This window comes from Echinops telfairi, unplaced genomic scaffold (assembly GCF_000313985.2).
Source record: "Echinops telfairi isolate 266 unplaced genomic scaffold, ASM31398v2 ScPeMD7_7472;HRSCAF=8510, whole genome shotgun sequence".
NCBI lineage: Eukaryota > Metazoa > Chordata > Mammalia > Afrosoricida > Tenrecidae > Echinops > Echinops telfairi.
The window spans coordinates 2,680,347-2,693,657 of record NW_022111376.1 but is presented as its reverse complement, the minus strand read 5'-3'; the positions used below and the strand labels follow the sequence as shown (position 1 = coordinate 2,693,657).

The 13,311-nt window shown below is 53.2% G+C and overlaps 1 protein-coding gene across 1 annotated transcript; it reads left to right on the top strand.

Annotated features, from left to right (window-relative positions):
* Positions 1–1,287: 1,287 nt before the first annotated feature.
* TMEM187 (transmembrane protein 187) lies at positions 1,288–4,961 on the top strand. The gene is made up of 2 exons (XM_004717597.2): positions 1,288–1,393; positions 3,956–4,961. Exon 2 carries the CDS (start codon positions 3,970–3,972, stop codon positions 4,774–4,776), a length of 807 nt encoding a protein of 268 aa, XP_004717654.1. The 5' UTR covers positions 1,288–1,393; positions 3,956–3,969; the 3' UTR covers positions 4,777–4,961.
* Positions 4,962–13,311: the final 8,350 nt, after the last annotated feature.

Sequence of the window (13,311 nt, the reverse complement as noted above, 5' to 3'; positions counted from 1 at the left end):
AAGAATGGAGGCGTGCCGGAGGCGGTTGGGACGAACTTGAACCCTCGGAGGCTGCTTAAGGGTTCGCTCTGCACGGATCGTGAGGTCTCGTACCTCTCCCGAGTCCGGCTCTGCTGCTCAAGCTGCGCCTGCCGCTGTGGGAGCCGCCATCTTGAGACTAACTCCCCCTTCCCCCGATTCCCTTCCTCCTGGCTCCGTACTTCCACTGCCAACCAAATGCAAAGCAACGTCCAATCCTCACTTTCCTCCTTATGAATCCTCCCTACAGAGTCCGCTCCAAAGGCTAGAGTTAGGCCCCGAAGTGGCAACTGTACGGCAGGAGGAGCGGTAACGGCAGGGTGCTCATGCCTCCTCCCTGGGAGCCGCCATCTTGTGTGAAGAAGTAACAACTAAACATGGCGGCGGCGGTCGGGCGAGAGGGCGGAGTCTGGTGACATCATCTCCCCCCACCCCCGCTTTCGTTCTGCTTCGGCTCGGAGTCGAAGCTTCAACAGGTTCCCCCGGTATAGATTCCCGGCGGGGGGCCGGATCTGCGGCCCCGCTCGGGTGCACTCGGGCCGTATTCGGGTTAGGCGTAGCCGCGCCCTGTCTCTCCACCCCCAAAAACTCGGTTCCACGCCTCCGCCCTGGGAGCCGCCATCTTGCCACTTCCACACGCCCGGCCTTCTGTAGGCGTCATTAGCGACTTTCAGCACAAAACAAAGATGGCGGTGGCATCTGGATAATGCCCGGATGAAAATGCTAAACCCTGAGATTGGCTGTGCCCCGCCCCCCTGGGAACTGACCCCCGGGTCGCTGGAGGGCTAGAGACCTAAGGTGTTTCCTTCTACTAGCTTTGACAACCGGGGCACGGTTTGTTGCAGGTGGCCGGAAGAGCAATCGGGACAGGCAGTTTCCCGCTCTAAACAGCCAGCGGCCCCAGGCGAGCAGGCGGGAGGCTTGGCGTGGGGAGTGGCCGGGGGCGGGGCGGAGCTTTCCGGCTCCCAGGCCTGATAGCCCCACCCCCGAGCTCAGTTTACGCCGCCCGGGTCTAAACAAAGGCGGGCGGGCAGACTCCGGGGCTAGGGACAGCCCAAGCGACGGGCCGCCCTCAGTCCCGCCGGCTGCAGGGTGGACAGCCAGACCCGAGGCGCGGGGAGCGCAGCCCGTTCCCGTTACTCAGGCGGGCGCGGGATCGCTCCGCGTCACCCTGCGTCAGCCCGCGTCATCCCGCTTTCTTCCCAGAGCCGCCCCCCCCCCGCCCCCAGGCGCATGCGTACAGCTGCTTTTCGGGTCCGCCCTTTTGCACGATTTGAATTTCCCCTAACCCCCAACGAGAGGGGCAAAATACCCGGATGGTGCTCTCTAGCGTTTTCGCGCCAATATTGTAACCTCACCACAACTTGACGGCGAGGTGGGTACTGCGATCGCCCCTGTGTCACAAGCCTCCTGAAGGCTGACGACCCAGGAGGTCACATCATTATCCCAACTTTCAGGACGCTCGCTGTAGACCCGGACCCTTGAGCCGGGCACAGATCTTCACCCTCCCCTCGCTTTATTCTTGCGTCTGTTACACTTTCTTTTCACCAACCTCTCCCTGAAGGCAGCATTTCCGGCTTTTGCACTTGTCTCCAAGAGAAATCAGAGATGGCCTCCTATCTTCTTGCTTTTCCTGTAGCTGCCTTGACTTTACTCACCACTAAGAAATTACTGAAGTAATTACACCTGCCTGTGGACTCTACTCATTTATCACGGACATAAAAATCACACATTTCCAAGAACATTTCAATGACTGCCTTTCAACATTATGAATATTTTGTAAGGTACACGTTTTATTTTGTGCATTTGCAAATAATACACACTTGAGAATGGGTCAGAGGTAGGGTGCATTCCCTACCCTTGGTGTGTCACCAGCTGCTTGGTGTGACTGGACACATCACCTCACCCCTGTAAAATAGGGGTGCTCGTGGAGGTGGCTTTCAAGGGTCTTGTGCCACCAGGCTGGCAATTGTGGGAATCCTCTGGCAATTGAGGGGGGTGGTGATGGAGGAGACTTGTCCTGGGGCTCAGGTGTGGACTCTGCCCTAGCATTCTGCCCCACCAGCACTTTCTCCAACTCCTGTCCCTCCCCATTGCTTCCCCGGAAGATGAGGGTCAGGGACTTAAGCTGGCACGGGTCAAAATGGAATGAGGAAGTGCCCCTGACCCCAGACCAAGAGGAAATGTCAGCCCCAGGAGTAGGGAAGCAGCTCTCCTCTGTGGTGACTGGGGCAGGAGCCCGGCAGGACAGGACTACTTATCTCTGCTTGACAAGGCGTTAGTTTGAAAGGGCTTTAGGGCTGGCCTGGACACTCCCCTATTCCTAACACCTTTGAGCCGTTCTGAGTAGTGACCTGCCAGGATGGCCTTTACCTTCAAGGGTCACCAGCTGCCTAGGGCTGATTCCCAGGAGGCCGAGGCAGTCAGTGTCTCCTCCCACTCCACGTGCTTTTGTTTTGTTTTTCCCAGATCCTGACACTTCCCATTGCCCAGGGCACTCTGTAGATTCCATCACCCCTGTCACTGGCCAAAGAGAAGTCCCAGATTAGTCTCAGGAGGATGGCAGTAGTAGCTTACAAATCAGGGTCAGGAAGCCTGGGCAAATTCTAGAGGGTTCCCCCCCCCAAGCGGAGAGCACATTACTCCCTTTTTCCAAGCTGGAAAGCCCCCCCCCCTCCCTGCTTCCTCACAGCACTACTGTCCCTGCCTTCTTTTCCATCTCTCTTCCCCCTGAAGCCTCTGTGGGGTTGGCCACATAGAGGAGGGGGCCCACCAAAATTCAAGGATAAATACAATGGAAAGGTATGGCGGTGTTTCCATATGTTGTTTGTTTGGTTGTTCTTTTTAAAATAAGCTTGGCCAGTTTTATTAAAGGAAAACATTGCAGGATTTCTTTTTCACTGCCATGCCTTTCCCTGGTGGTGTTGGGGTTCCGCGTTGGGCTGCGATTCTCAGGGTCAGCAGTTGGAAACCACCAGCAGCTCCTCGGGAGAAAGACTGGGCTTTCTACTCCTGTCAACGTGACAACCTCAGAACCCCCAGGGAACCACGATGAGTCAGGGGGGACTCAATGGCAGGGAGTTTCATGTTTTTGAGCTTGCTTCTCACGGTAGCACCTGACTGGATAATAGGCAACCCCCTATGATGCCTAACGTTGGACTGGACAGTTTGGGCCCACAGGGGCAGTTGTACAGTCTGTGAGGTGGGCCTCACTCAATGGCAGCGAGTGTAGGGGGGTTGGGGTCATATCCGAAAACTCCTTCTTGTCAGTTTCAAGGCGTGGCCCTCTCAACAGGGCCTCACACTGACCAATCCCTTTAGTGGCCTTCACTGATACTGTCTATGGCATAGTGACCCATCCCAGCAGGATGCATAGAGAAGGGGAAAAGTACCTTCCCGGGGATTAGAAGAATTTTCCTCAAGCTGTTTTTCCAAAGAACCAAGGCAAATGGCCATATAGAGGGACTCATTTCACCGCATGACCAAAGACCTAGAAAACCCCTAAGTGGAAAAATATATCAGCCTGTCCTTGTGTGCCTGCTTGTTGCTCAGCCTGATGTCTTCTAGCTTCACCATGTGAACACACCGTTGTCTGATGCCCCACATTCTGTTTCCCCAGCGCCATGGGAATGGACACGGGGGTGGGGGGGCAGTGGGAAAAGTGCCGCGATGAGTAGCAGTGGCCAGGTTTCTGCTGGGGCCCCTGCCTTTGCACCCCTGGGCTAGACGTTGAGGAGTGGGGCAGCTAGGCCCACAGTGGCTCTGTGTTCAGCGTTTGGATCCCCTGCCAACCACTTTCCACAGTAGCTGCCCCACGTTTCCAACTTCTCGGCAGCCTCACCAGTAGCTGTTCTTGTCTCACTTGGGGTGTTTGGGTTTGTTTTCATCATAGGGGAAAAATTCTTTCTAACCGGGCTTTTTGTTTGTAACCACAAAGGCAGAATCTTCCAGATGGAGTGGGCTCTGAGACAGGCCCTGTTGCACGTGGCCCTGGCTGGCTGCTTTTGCGTGGCCACCATCTATATGGGTGTCTTCCAGGATGTCTTTGTCCAAGTGGGCTATGAGTGCTACGCGGAGGCCCCCGTGGCCAGCCTCCCTGCCTTCCTAACCATGCCCTTCAACTCGCTCATCAACGTGGCCTACATGCTCCTGGGGTGGCACTGGCTGCGCAGAGACGGAGGCCCACTGAGGTGCTCGGCAGAGGCGCCAAGGGCCCGTTACCTGCAGGCAGTCTTTGCGGCCATGGCTCTCCTCTATGGCCCTGTGCAGTGGCTGAGGATTGGGACACAAGCCCACCCTGCCGCGGTGCTTGACCAATGGCTCACCTTGCCCATATTTGCCTGGCTGGTGGTCTGGTGCCTCTACCTGGACAAGGGCTGGAAGCCCTGGCTGTTCTTCGCTACCGAATGCCTCTCCCTCAGCAGCTACGGCCTGGCCCTGCTGCACCCCTGGGGGTTTGAAGTCGCCCTGGGTGTACACATCCTGGTCGCAGTGGTGCAAGCCCTGCAGGCCCAGGCTCGGAGTGGCAATGCCACCACGCGTGCCTACCTGATTCTGGGGTTCCTCTCCTGCCTGGGTTTTGTGGTCCTCAAGCTGTGGGACCACCAGCTTGCACAGTGGCGTCTCTTCCAGCGGTTGACAGGCCACTTCTGGTCCAAAGTCTGTGACGTCCTTCAGTTCCACTTTGCCTTTTTGTTCCTGACGACTTTAAACCGTCACCAGAGCTTCCCTGCGGAGGAGAAGAAGCGTAAGCTGTAGAAAGAAGCACCTGACAACCAATGACACCCCCCTCCAACATCTGTTCCAGTGACTGTCATTCACTTTCAAAGAGCTCAAGCAAACGGGGCCAAGGTAAAGCCTCGTGTTTGTACTGCTCTTGTCAAGTGTCTACCTTGTCAAACTTGCCAAAATAAAGTGTGGAGTTGGGGTAATGATGACTCCTAGAATTTCGTCCTTCTTGAGTCTAGGCAGGAGAGAGAAAGGGCTGGGTGGCAGGCAGACGGGGAGGGGGGGAGGGGGGGGGCTAGTGAGTACCCCGAGAGGTGAATGACTCAGGGCTGCCCAGCTGCCGGGACCTGTGTGTGAACTGCAGCCACGTCATGTGAACCAACAGCTAACCCTGAGTCACAGCAACCCTCTCAGTCAGAGTAGCCCTGCCCAGCAGAGTGTCCGATGAGTTCAAGCGACCGACCTTTCAATTTGCAGGCAAATGCTTGAGCACTGCACCACCAGAGCACCTGGAAGCAACTCAAGAGTCCAAACAGAGCTGCCTTCTGGCCTAGAATCACCGAGTGGCCATAGCCTTGGATCCACTGCATCCCTGTGACCCCATTCCCAGGGCCTGGCAACCCATCACCTCCTGCCTGAAGGCCTCACTCACCCACCCCTGGGGGCAGGACAGCCTGGGGGGTGGGGGGTACAAGTTCTGTTTCAAAGCCATGGGCCTGGAAAAAGGAAACCGGCTGGAGGTCCCCAGAGGCCTGCCCTAACAGGGACCTGGGGGTACTAGGATCGTTGGGGTGGCTCTTCTACTGACTGAGTGAGAACCCCCCTCACCGCCGCTGCCACCCAGTGCGGTGGCCTCACTTTCAGGGAGAGACCCTGATCTCCTTCCCTCACCAGGGACGCTTTAATGTTGATCGAATAATATAACCCGTGACCCTTAGGGTTTTGTGTCCCTGTAGGAAACAGGTGGCACTCTCTGGTGATCGGGATTTGGGCGGAATGTTAAGAGGAACCAGCACACAGGGTAGAGTGGATTCGGCAGGGACCCTTGAAGATAGGGGAACCACTCCCACAATCCCCTCTGCTCTTAAGGGTGCCAGAGAGCGGGAGAGAGAGCTAGCACAAGGGCACCCCGAGTATAGTGGGAGATGGACTTCCAGGACCTCAAGGCTCCCTATTGGTCAGAAAGTGCCTCTGGAGTTCTCAGCTACTGGATGGCCTCCATCTGTCTTGTTTTACAAACACTTCTTTCTATTGTGGTAAAAATCTGCCTAAGAAAACACTGACCACCAGGAACAAACTCAGTGCCCCTGAGCTGCTGGCTGCTACCGCAGACCCCCCACAAGCAGGTGGCTGGAGGGTCAGCTTCAAAGGCAGCTTTCTCGTGACCGGATCCTTGGAGGTCTCCATGGGGATTGGCTTCTCTCACCTCATGTCTCCCCTCTCTGCTCACTTATTTAAGTTTTTCATGTCTCACAAGAGATGAGCTCAAAACAGACCCTACAGGAGTCAAACCCTCACAAAGCCCCCTCAACAGTAGGCCCCTGGCCCGTGCCCACTCAGTCACTCCCAGTCAGGTTTGGTGGCTGGTGGCTTGTTCAGCTTGTGTCCAAGCGAGGGGCGTCTTCAGGGCTGTGGACTCATCATTGCTGGGGACCTGTTGGGTGTCTTCACCTGTTCCTTATTGGGTTTTTAAAAATTAAGGTGAGGCTCATAAAACAAAAAAAACTAGACATTTTAAAGTCGACCTTGTTCTAGAACAGCAGTTCTCAACCTGTGGGTCTCGACCCCTTTAGGGGTCAAGCGACCTCTCACAGGGGTCGCCTAAGACCATCAGAAAACCCATATTTCCGATGGTCTGAGGAACCCAGACCCTGCTCCTCTATCCGTCTCCAGGCAGGTCCACCCACATGCAGATACACCTGCATACAAGTAGCCGGCATGAAGACCATGCTACACGCTTCAAGACAAAATTTCACTTATTTGTTATTAAAAAGAAATGTTTCACAATATATTACATATTGTTTTGTGATTCATCACTACGCTTTAATTATATGCAATTTGTAACAATGAAAATACATCCTGCATCTCAGATATTTACCTGACAATTCATAACAGTAGCACAATTACAGTGATGAAGTAGCAACGAAAATAATTTTATGGCTGGAGGGTTACCACAACATGAGGAACTGTATTTACAGGGTCGCAGCATTAGGAAGGTTGAGAACCACTGTTCTAGAACATGTCCCTGACCCATAAGGAAACCCTGTGTCCCTAAGCAGTCATTCCCCATCCCCCCCCTGCCAATCCCCCCTTGGGTCACAGCCTGGCTTTCTGTCTCTATGGCTTTGCTTGACTGGACCACACCCACCCCACCCCACCCTGTGCCTGCAGGACTCAAGACAATAGGTGGTCTTTGGTGTCTGGCTTATCTGTCTATCTCCTCCGGAGCCCAGTCTCCCTGACTTTAGTGGCCTTGCAAAGGGCTTACTGGGCCATCAGACTGTGGGGCAGGCCACTTCAAGTATCGCTCTAGGTTGCAAAGCTGGGAGGGAGCCTAGAAATGCCCCAGCTGCTGACGATCCACTTTGATTACAAATCCCTATCAATGAACCCCACTTGATCGGTAGAAGACAAACGTCAGGCAGACAGCAGGGCCCTGGGTAGCCTGCTGGGCCCGCGTGGGTGCCGGGTTGCCTTACAGAAAGGAAAAGCCCAAAGCCGGTGGGCTCCAGGAACAAAGGAGGGTGTGTTTCTAGGCCCTTGCTGCAGGCTGCTTCAGGGAGGTACAGCTAGCAAGGCTGCCTCCCCCGCCATCGTATCACCCTGAGCAAGATTTGTAGCAATCGGAACTGCTCTTGGGGCCTGGCCAGCAGCGTGATTCGAGCCTCCAGCGGCGGTCCGGGACTTGCCGCCAGCAGCGCTGGCCCAGCTCACCTAGGGGTCGCACCAGCAGGTCCTGCCCCCCACTTTCACATTGCCTTACCCTTTGATCTTTGCTCTCCTTCTCACTTCGGAAACACTGGCTTCTGCTTTCCTTCTGCTGCTTCTTTCTTGCCCTCCCAGGCGCACACACAACACACACACACACACACACACACATTCCCCGCCAACCCCTCACTGCTACCAGGGCATGTACCCCCATCTCGGGCCTCTTCCTTTGCGAGAAACAGAGCCTCCTTCCCACCCACCTGCCCCCAGTTAGCGCCCCACCACCATCACCAGGCCCGGCCTGGCCAGCTCCTCCTGCACTCTCCCGTGGTGCCCAGTGCCTGAAACAACATCCCCGCCAGGGCTGTGTCCCCGGCTGCAAAGCAAACTCACAGCCACGGAGTCCATGCTGACCCATAGTGACCTGCAGGGAGGCTCCGAGCCTGTAACTGACTCTGGGGGTAGGGGGTGGGGGCGTGGAGAGCGACTACTAAACAGAACCAGGTTGCTCGGGTGAATGGCTTGCTCTGTGGAGGCTCCAGTAGCAAACATCGCGGCAGTGGAAACCCAAGAGCAGGACCCCCAAGAGCAGGACCCCCATGGCCACTGCTTACCTCCGTGGACTTGGAGCTCACTCAGCAGCTCTGACCTCAGTTTCCACAGGAGGAACCCTTCACCTAGGAGCCCTGGGAGTGTCGTGGGTACACACACTCTCTCTGCTTCACATTCCTGTTGACAAACCAGATGGAGCTATGCTGATGGGAGCCAGAGCCCTGGAGCTGGAGGAGACACATGGAGACCCACACCAGCGCTGAGATACTTCTACCACCATTGGATCCACTAGACTTTCCACCCACCGGCCTGTGATCTTCCTGCATTCAGCATCATTGCATGTGTTGCGAGTCTGAAGAGGAATTTATAGACTGATATCTGACATATGAGCTAACAGCAGACTGATGGACTTGATCTGGACTGGGTCAGGATGTTTTCTAATTATATACAATTAGGCTTTGATATAAAACTCGCTCTTACACACATATGAGTATCTCTGGATTTGCTTCTCGAATATACCCAGACTAACACAACGGCCAAACCATATCATAATAGAACTGTCAAGCCACTGAAAATCATGGCAGCCAAGAATGATGTATCACTTGCGCCCTCACAGCCAGTGCAACTCTCACCTTGTCCCTCGGCGTTCAGTACTGCCTGCCTGCTGTACCTTGGTCACATGCAAAATAGTTAGAGAGTTGATGTTTACCTCCTGCTGGCAGCGTCAGCCAGGGAGATGCTCACCCACTCACCTGCTGATGGACTGCTCTTGTGGAAAGTGTTGCAATAAACTTTACTGTCCAAGAACCCTGGCTCGCGAGTCTCTTCAGTGTGAACCCACAGGACAGTTGTTGGGTCAAAGTGGAACTCCAGGCTTAACTTGGGCAGAAACCCCCAAGCTCTTTCTCACGTGATTATGGCCGTTCTGGGGAGCACCAAGTGCCCTTGCCTTGGGGTTGTGGTTGGGAAATATATTTGTCACTTTCAGAAGCTCTCCTCAGCGTGACAGCAGCACCTGCACTTGGCTGGGTCACAGATCACATGGGGTCCTGGTGCCGGGTGGGAGCATCGGGCCTCACAAAGAGGGCGTTGCCAGCGTAGGCTGAGCTTTAAAAAAAATAATAATTCAATTATTTTGTTCACTGTGAATTAGGTGGGTGCCGGGGAGGGGGGCTTGCCCTACATTTCAGACCATGAAATCTGCATTCAACAGTTCAAGCCACTCATCAAGGTCCACTTCCCTTATTCTACCCCACCCCCACCCGGATTTCTCTTCTCCTTCTTGCGAACCTCCACCCTCCCATTCACCCAAGTTGCTTCAGCTTCCCTCCCTGGCCCTCCCTGCTTGGCCACCTCCATAGTCTGTTACCTTTGCTCTGGGCTTTTATCCTTAGAACAGTGGGCTCATTCAATGATAGCTGTCTTTGTGTGGGTAACTAACTTCACTCAGCATAATGGTTCCCAGATCCATCCGTGTTGTGAGGTGTTTTGTGGTCTCGTTGAGTCACTCTTCTACTGCTGGAGTCTGGGATGTTTCCAACTTCTTGCTATAGGGAGCGGTGTGGCAATGAACATGGGAGAGCGTACCTGTTCCTGCCATGACTCTTACTTCTTTAGGTATACATGCCCAGCGGAGGGATTGCTAGATCGTATGGAACGTCTGTTCCCAGTTGTTTAAGTCATATCGCTTTCCACAGTGGTGAAACATATGTACATATCCACCAGCAGCATTGGAGATGCCAATCCCTTCACGGCCACTCCAGCATCTGTTGTTTTTCTGTTTTGTTTTGTTTTGAATCGGGCTGTCATTGTCGGTGAGAGGTGATAGCTCATCGCTGTTCTGATTCGCATCTCCCAGATGGCTGGTAATGGGGAGCATTTTTCCCTCGGTTTGTCAGCCATTTGGATGTTGGCTTTGGTGAACTGTCTGTGAGTGTCCTTTGTCCACTGTTTAATTGGACTATTCATTGAGAGATGTTTATCATCGAGAGAGCCACCTAGATTGGCTTTTCTGGTTGTCGCCTGTAGTATTAAATTACAATGACGATGAGGGGGAGGGAGGAGGGGCCAGCCCCCACCCGCTGCTTCTAATACTACCCACGGGTTCAGTAAGCACAATTGTACGGTTGAGATATATAAGTATTATATTAAAGTCACCGAGAGCATGAGAGATAATACAATAATACAGTCAGACATATTACATGGTAGCATTGCTCACCTCCGCCTTGCTTGGTGGTCCTCGTGGGGGAGAACCCCGCCGCCAGAGCAGGAGCAGCTGCCTCCCTCGCGGGAGCAGCCCTCTCGTCCACCTCCCTCATGGGAGCACCCTCCTGAGAACCAGGGAGCCTCCTTATTTATTGCTAACCACGCGTCATCTCACTTTAGGGGGATACATCACAGCATCATGCATCACAGAGAGGGGCAATGCAATTCACAACAACCTGCGTCATAGGGAGGGATTGCAACATAGGCAATACAAGCAACAGGAGGGGGATGACCTAGTCATCTTAGAGTGGTCCTGGGCTTGCCTTTGGGCACTGCTTCAAGGGAACAATGTCAGAAGGGAATGGGCCCTATTTGGGGTGAGTCAGACTATACAGTCTGGCCGCTCTAGATGGCTGATGTTAAGGAGAATAACCTCTGACCTACTTTCGCTGACCACCCATTCTCAAGACATATTTTGGGGGGAGACAGCTTGAGAGAAATCCTTCTGTTCCTCACAGTCGCCCTATTCTCTTTTCTGTTGCACAATCCAAAGAGGTGGAGGCGCCGAACCTGGGCCCCTCCAATGACTCAAGGCTGGGCGGACGACAGCTGTACCCTCCACAAGGACTCGCAGCGTCATTCGAAGTGCTGTTTACTAGGAGCACCCCTCCAACATATGTCCAGCCAAGGCGGCCACACCGTCCAAGAAGAAGCAAAAGGAAATTAAGCACTTCTATTGAAACAGCCAACAAAATAGACTTTGGGAGCAAACAAAAGCATTTTAGGAACCCCCTTACAATAGGCTCACAATCTGAACCCAAAGCTGTGAGAACTGCTGAGGAGAACAGACAGACGCCAGTGTATCAGGAAGGAGGCCTCTACACTCTTCTTGGCTGTCTTTGGGTGGAGCAACCCCATGACTACAGGTAAGCCAAAGGACAGGTCCACTTCCCGTCTGTCATTCACTAAACGGTGGTGACTGTGATGGTAGAAGTACCGTATTCGTATATGCTTGAGTATAAGCCAACGTGAACATCAGCTGAGGCCACAAAAACAGCATAAAAACGGTGTTGAAAAACTCGGCTTTAAAAAAAAAAAAACATTTTATTAGGGGCTCATACAACGCTTATCGCAATCCATGCACACATCAATTGTGTAAAGCGCATTTGTACATTGTTTCTCAAAACATTTTCTCTCCATTTAAACCCCCGACATTAGGTCCTCATTTTCCCCCTCCCACCCCGCTCCCCCTTCCCCCATGAGCCCTTGATAGTTTATAAATTGGTATTTTGGCATATCTTGCCCTGTCCAACGTCTCCCCTCACCCACTTGGCTGTTGTCCGTCCCCCAGGGAGGAGGTCACGTATAGTCCCTTGTAAACTCGGCTTATACATGCGTCTCGACGGTATTTCCGACAGCAGCAGGGTCACTGCAGGCCAATGCCTCGGTGAATACAGCTCTTCTCGCCATGGTCTTTGTGCTGCTCACACAGTGACTGGGAGGGACTATGCAGATAAGGGGCTTGCGACTCACCAAGGGATTGGAGAGCTTGCTGCTCCTATACAAACACTGTATTTGGAAACTATGATGATAAAGATTATGTATAGATAGCAGAGCTACGCAGTGGAAGCATGCTTGGCCCATGAAGTTATGTGTCAACTTGGCTGACAATGATTTTCGGTGTTGTAGATCCTAGCCTCTGTGCCTGTGGGTATAGTCCCATTTGAGAGCTAAGTGTCCATGATGTTAATGAAGCAGGATTAGGGTGGGATGTCTCTGTGTCACTACCTTACTAGAGGGCATGACTCAAGTTACCACCCTTACCCTAGTCACAACCCTTATTCAAGTCCACCCTTGCAAGGGGAATTTGTTTCCTCGGGGAGATAGTCTGCATCCAATATATAGATCGGTGCTAACAAAGTTCCCTCTCTTGCGCTGGATCTTACATCTGGATGTCATCATCTGGCCTCTGACTCCTAAGCCCTCATGATCGGCCAGCTTCCACAGCCTTGTGAGCCAGCAGTCTGTCATCTGAACCTGTTGATCTTGGTTCATCAGTCACATGAGTCAGGAGACACCTCCAGCCTGATGCCTGATCCACATGTTTGGGACTTGCTGTCCTCTACAATTGCAGGAGCACTTCCCTGGACAGCTCCTGAGTTCTGTGAGACATTGCAATGAAATGATGGAACCCAAAGGCGAGAGGGAGAATACTGAGGGGAGAAGTAAGTCATCATTGATGTTAAAGATGAGGGAGTGGTACAGTAGTTGGGCGAAACTGGACATTTAGGAGTCAGCTTTGTGCTGATTCTTCTTAAAGAAATTATTCCAAAAGTCACCGCTTTCAGTAAAGCTTCCAAACGGAGACAGACCTGACAAGTTACTTTAAAGAGTGTTGTCATCGCTGCTGCTGCTGTGGCGTCAGTCTAGGTACAGCAGAATGAAGCACTGCTCCATCCTCCTAACTGTTGCAGCCATCCATCTCATTGAGAGCTTTCCTCTCTGCCATTGACCTTCTACTTTACCAAGTATGCTGCTCACCTCCAGAGACTGGTCCCTGCTGACAACGTGTCTAAAGTCTCCCCATCCTCACTTCCAAGGAGCATTTTAGCTGCACTCACTTCTTCCCAGAGAGATTTGTTTATTCTTCTCGGCAGCCCTCTGCCATGGAGTTAATTCTGACCCACAGCAGCACTATAGGACAGAGTAGAACTGCTCCTGAGTATTTCTGAGGCTGGGAATCTTTTACAGGAGGAGATGACAACTTCTACTGCCGACCCTGCAGAGAGCAGGCTGAGACATAACCTTCTATGCCTGGCAGTGTGTGTGCATTCAAAAATCTTGGCCAACAGCATTCTTCCAAAGCACCCATCGTTCTTC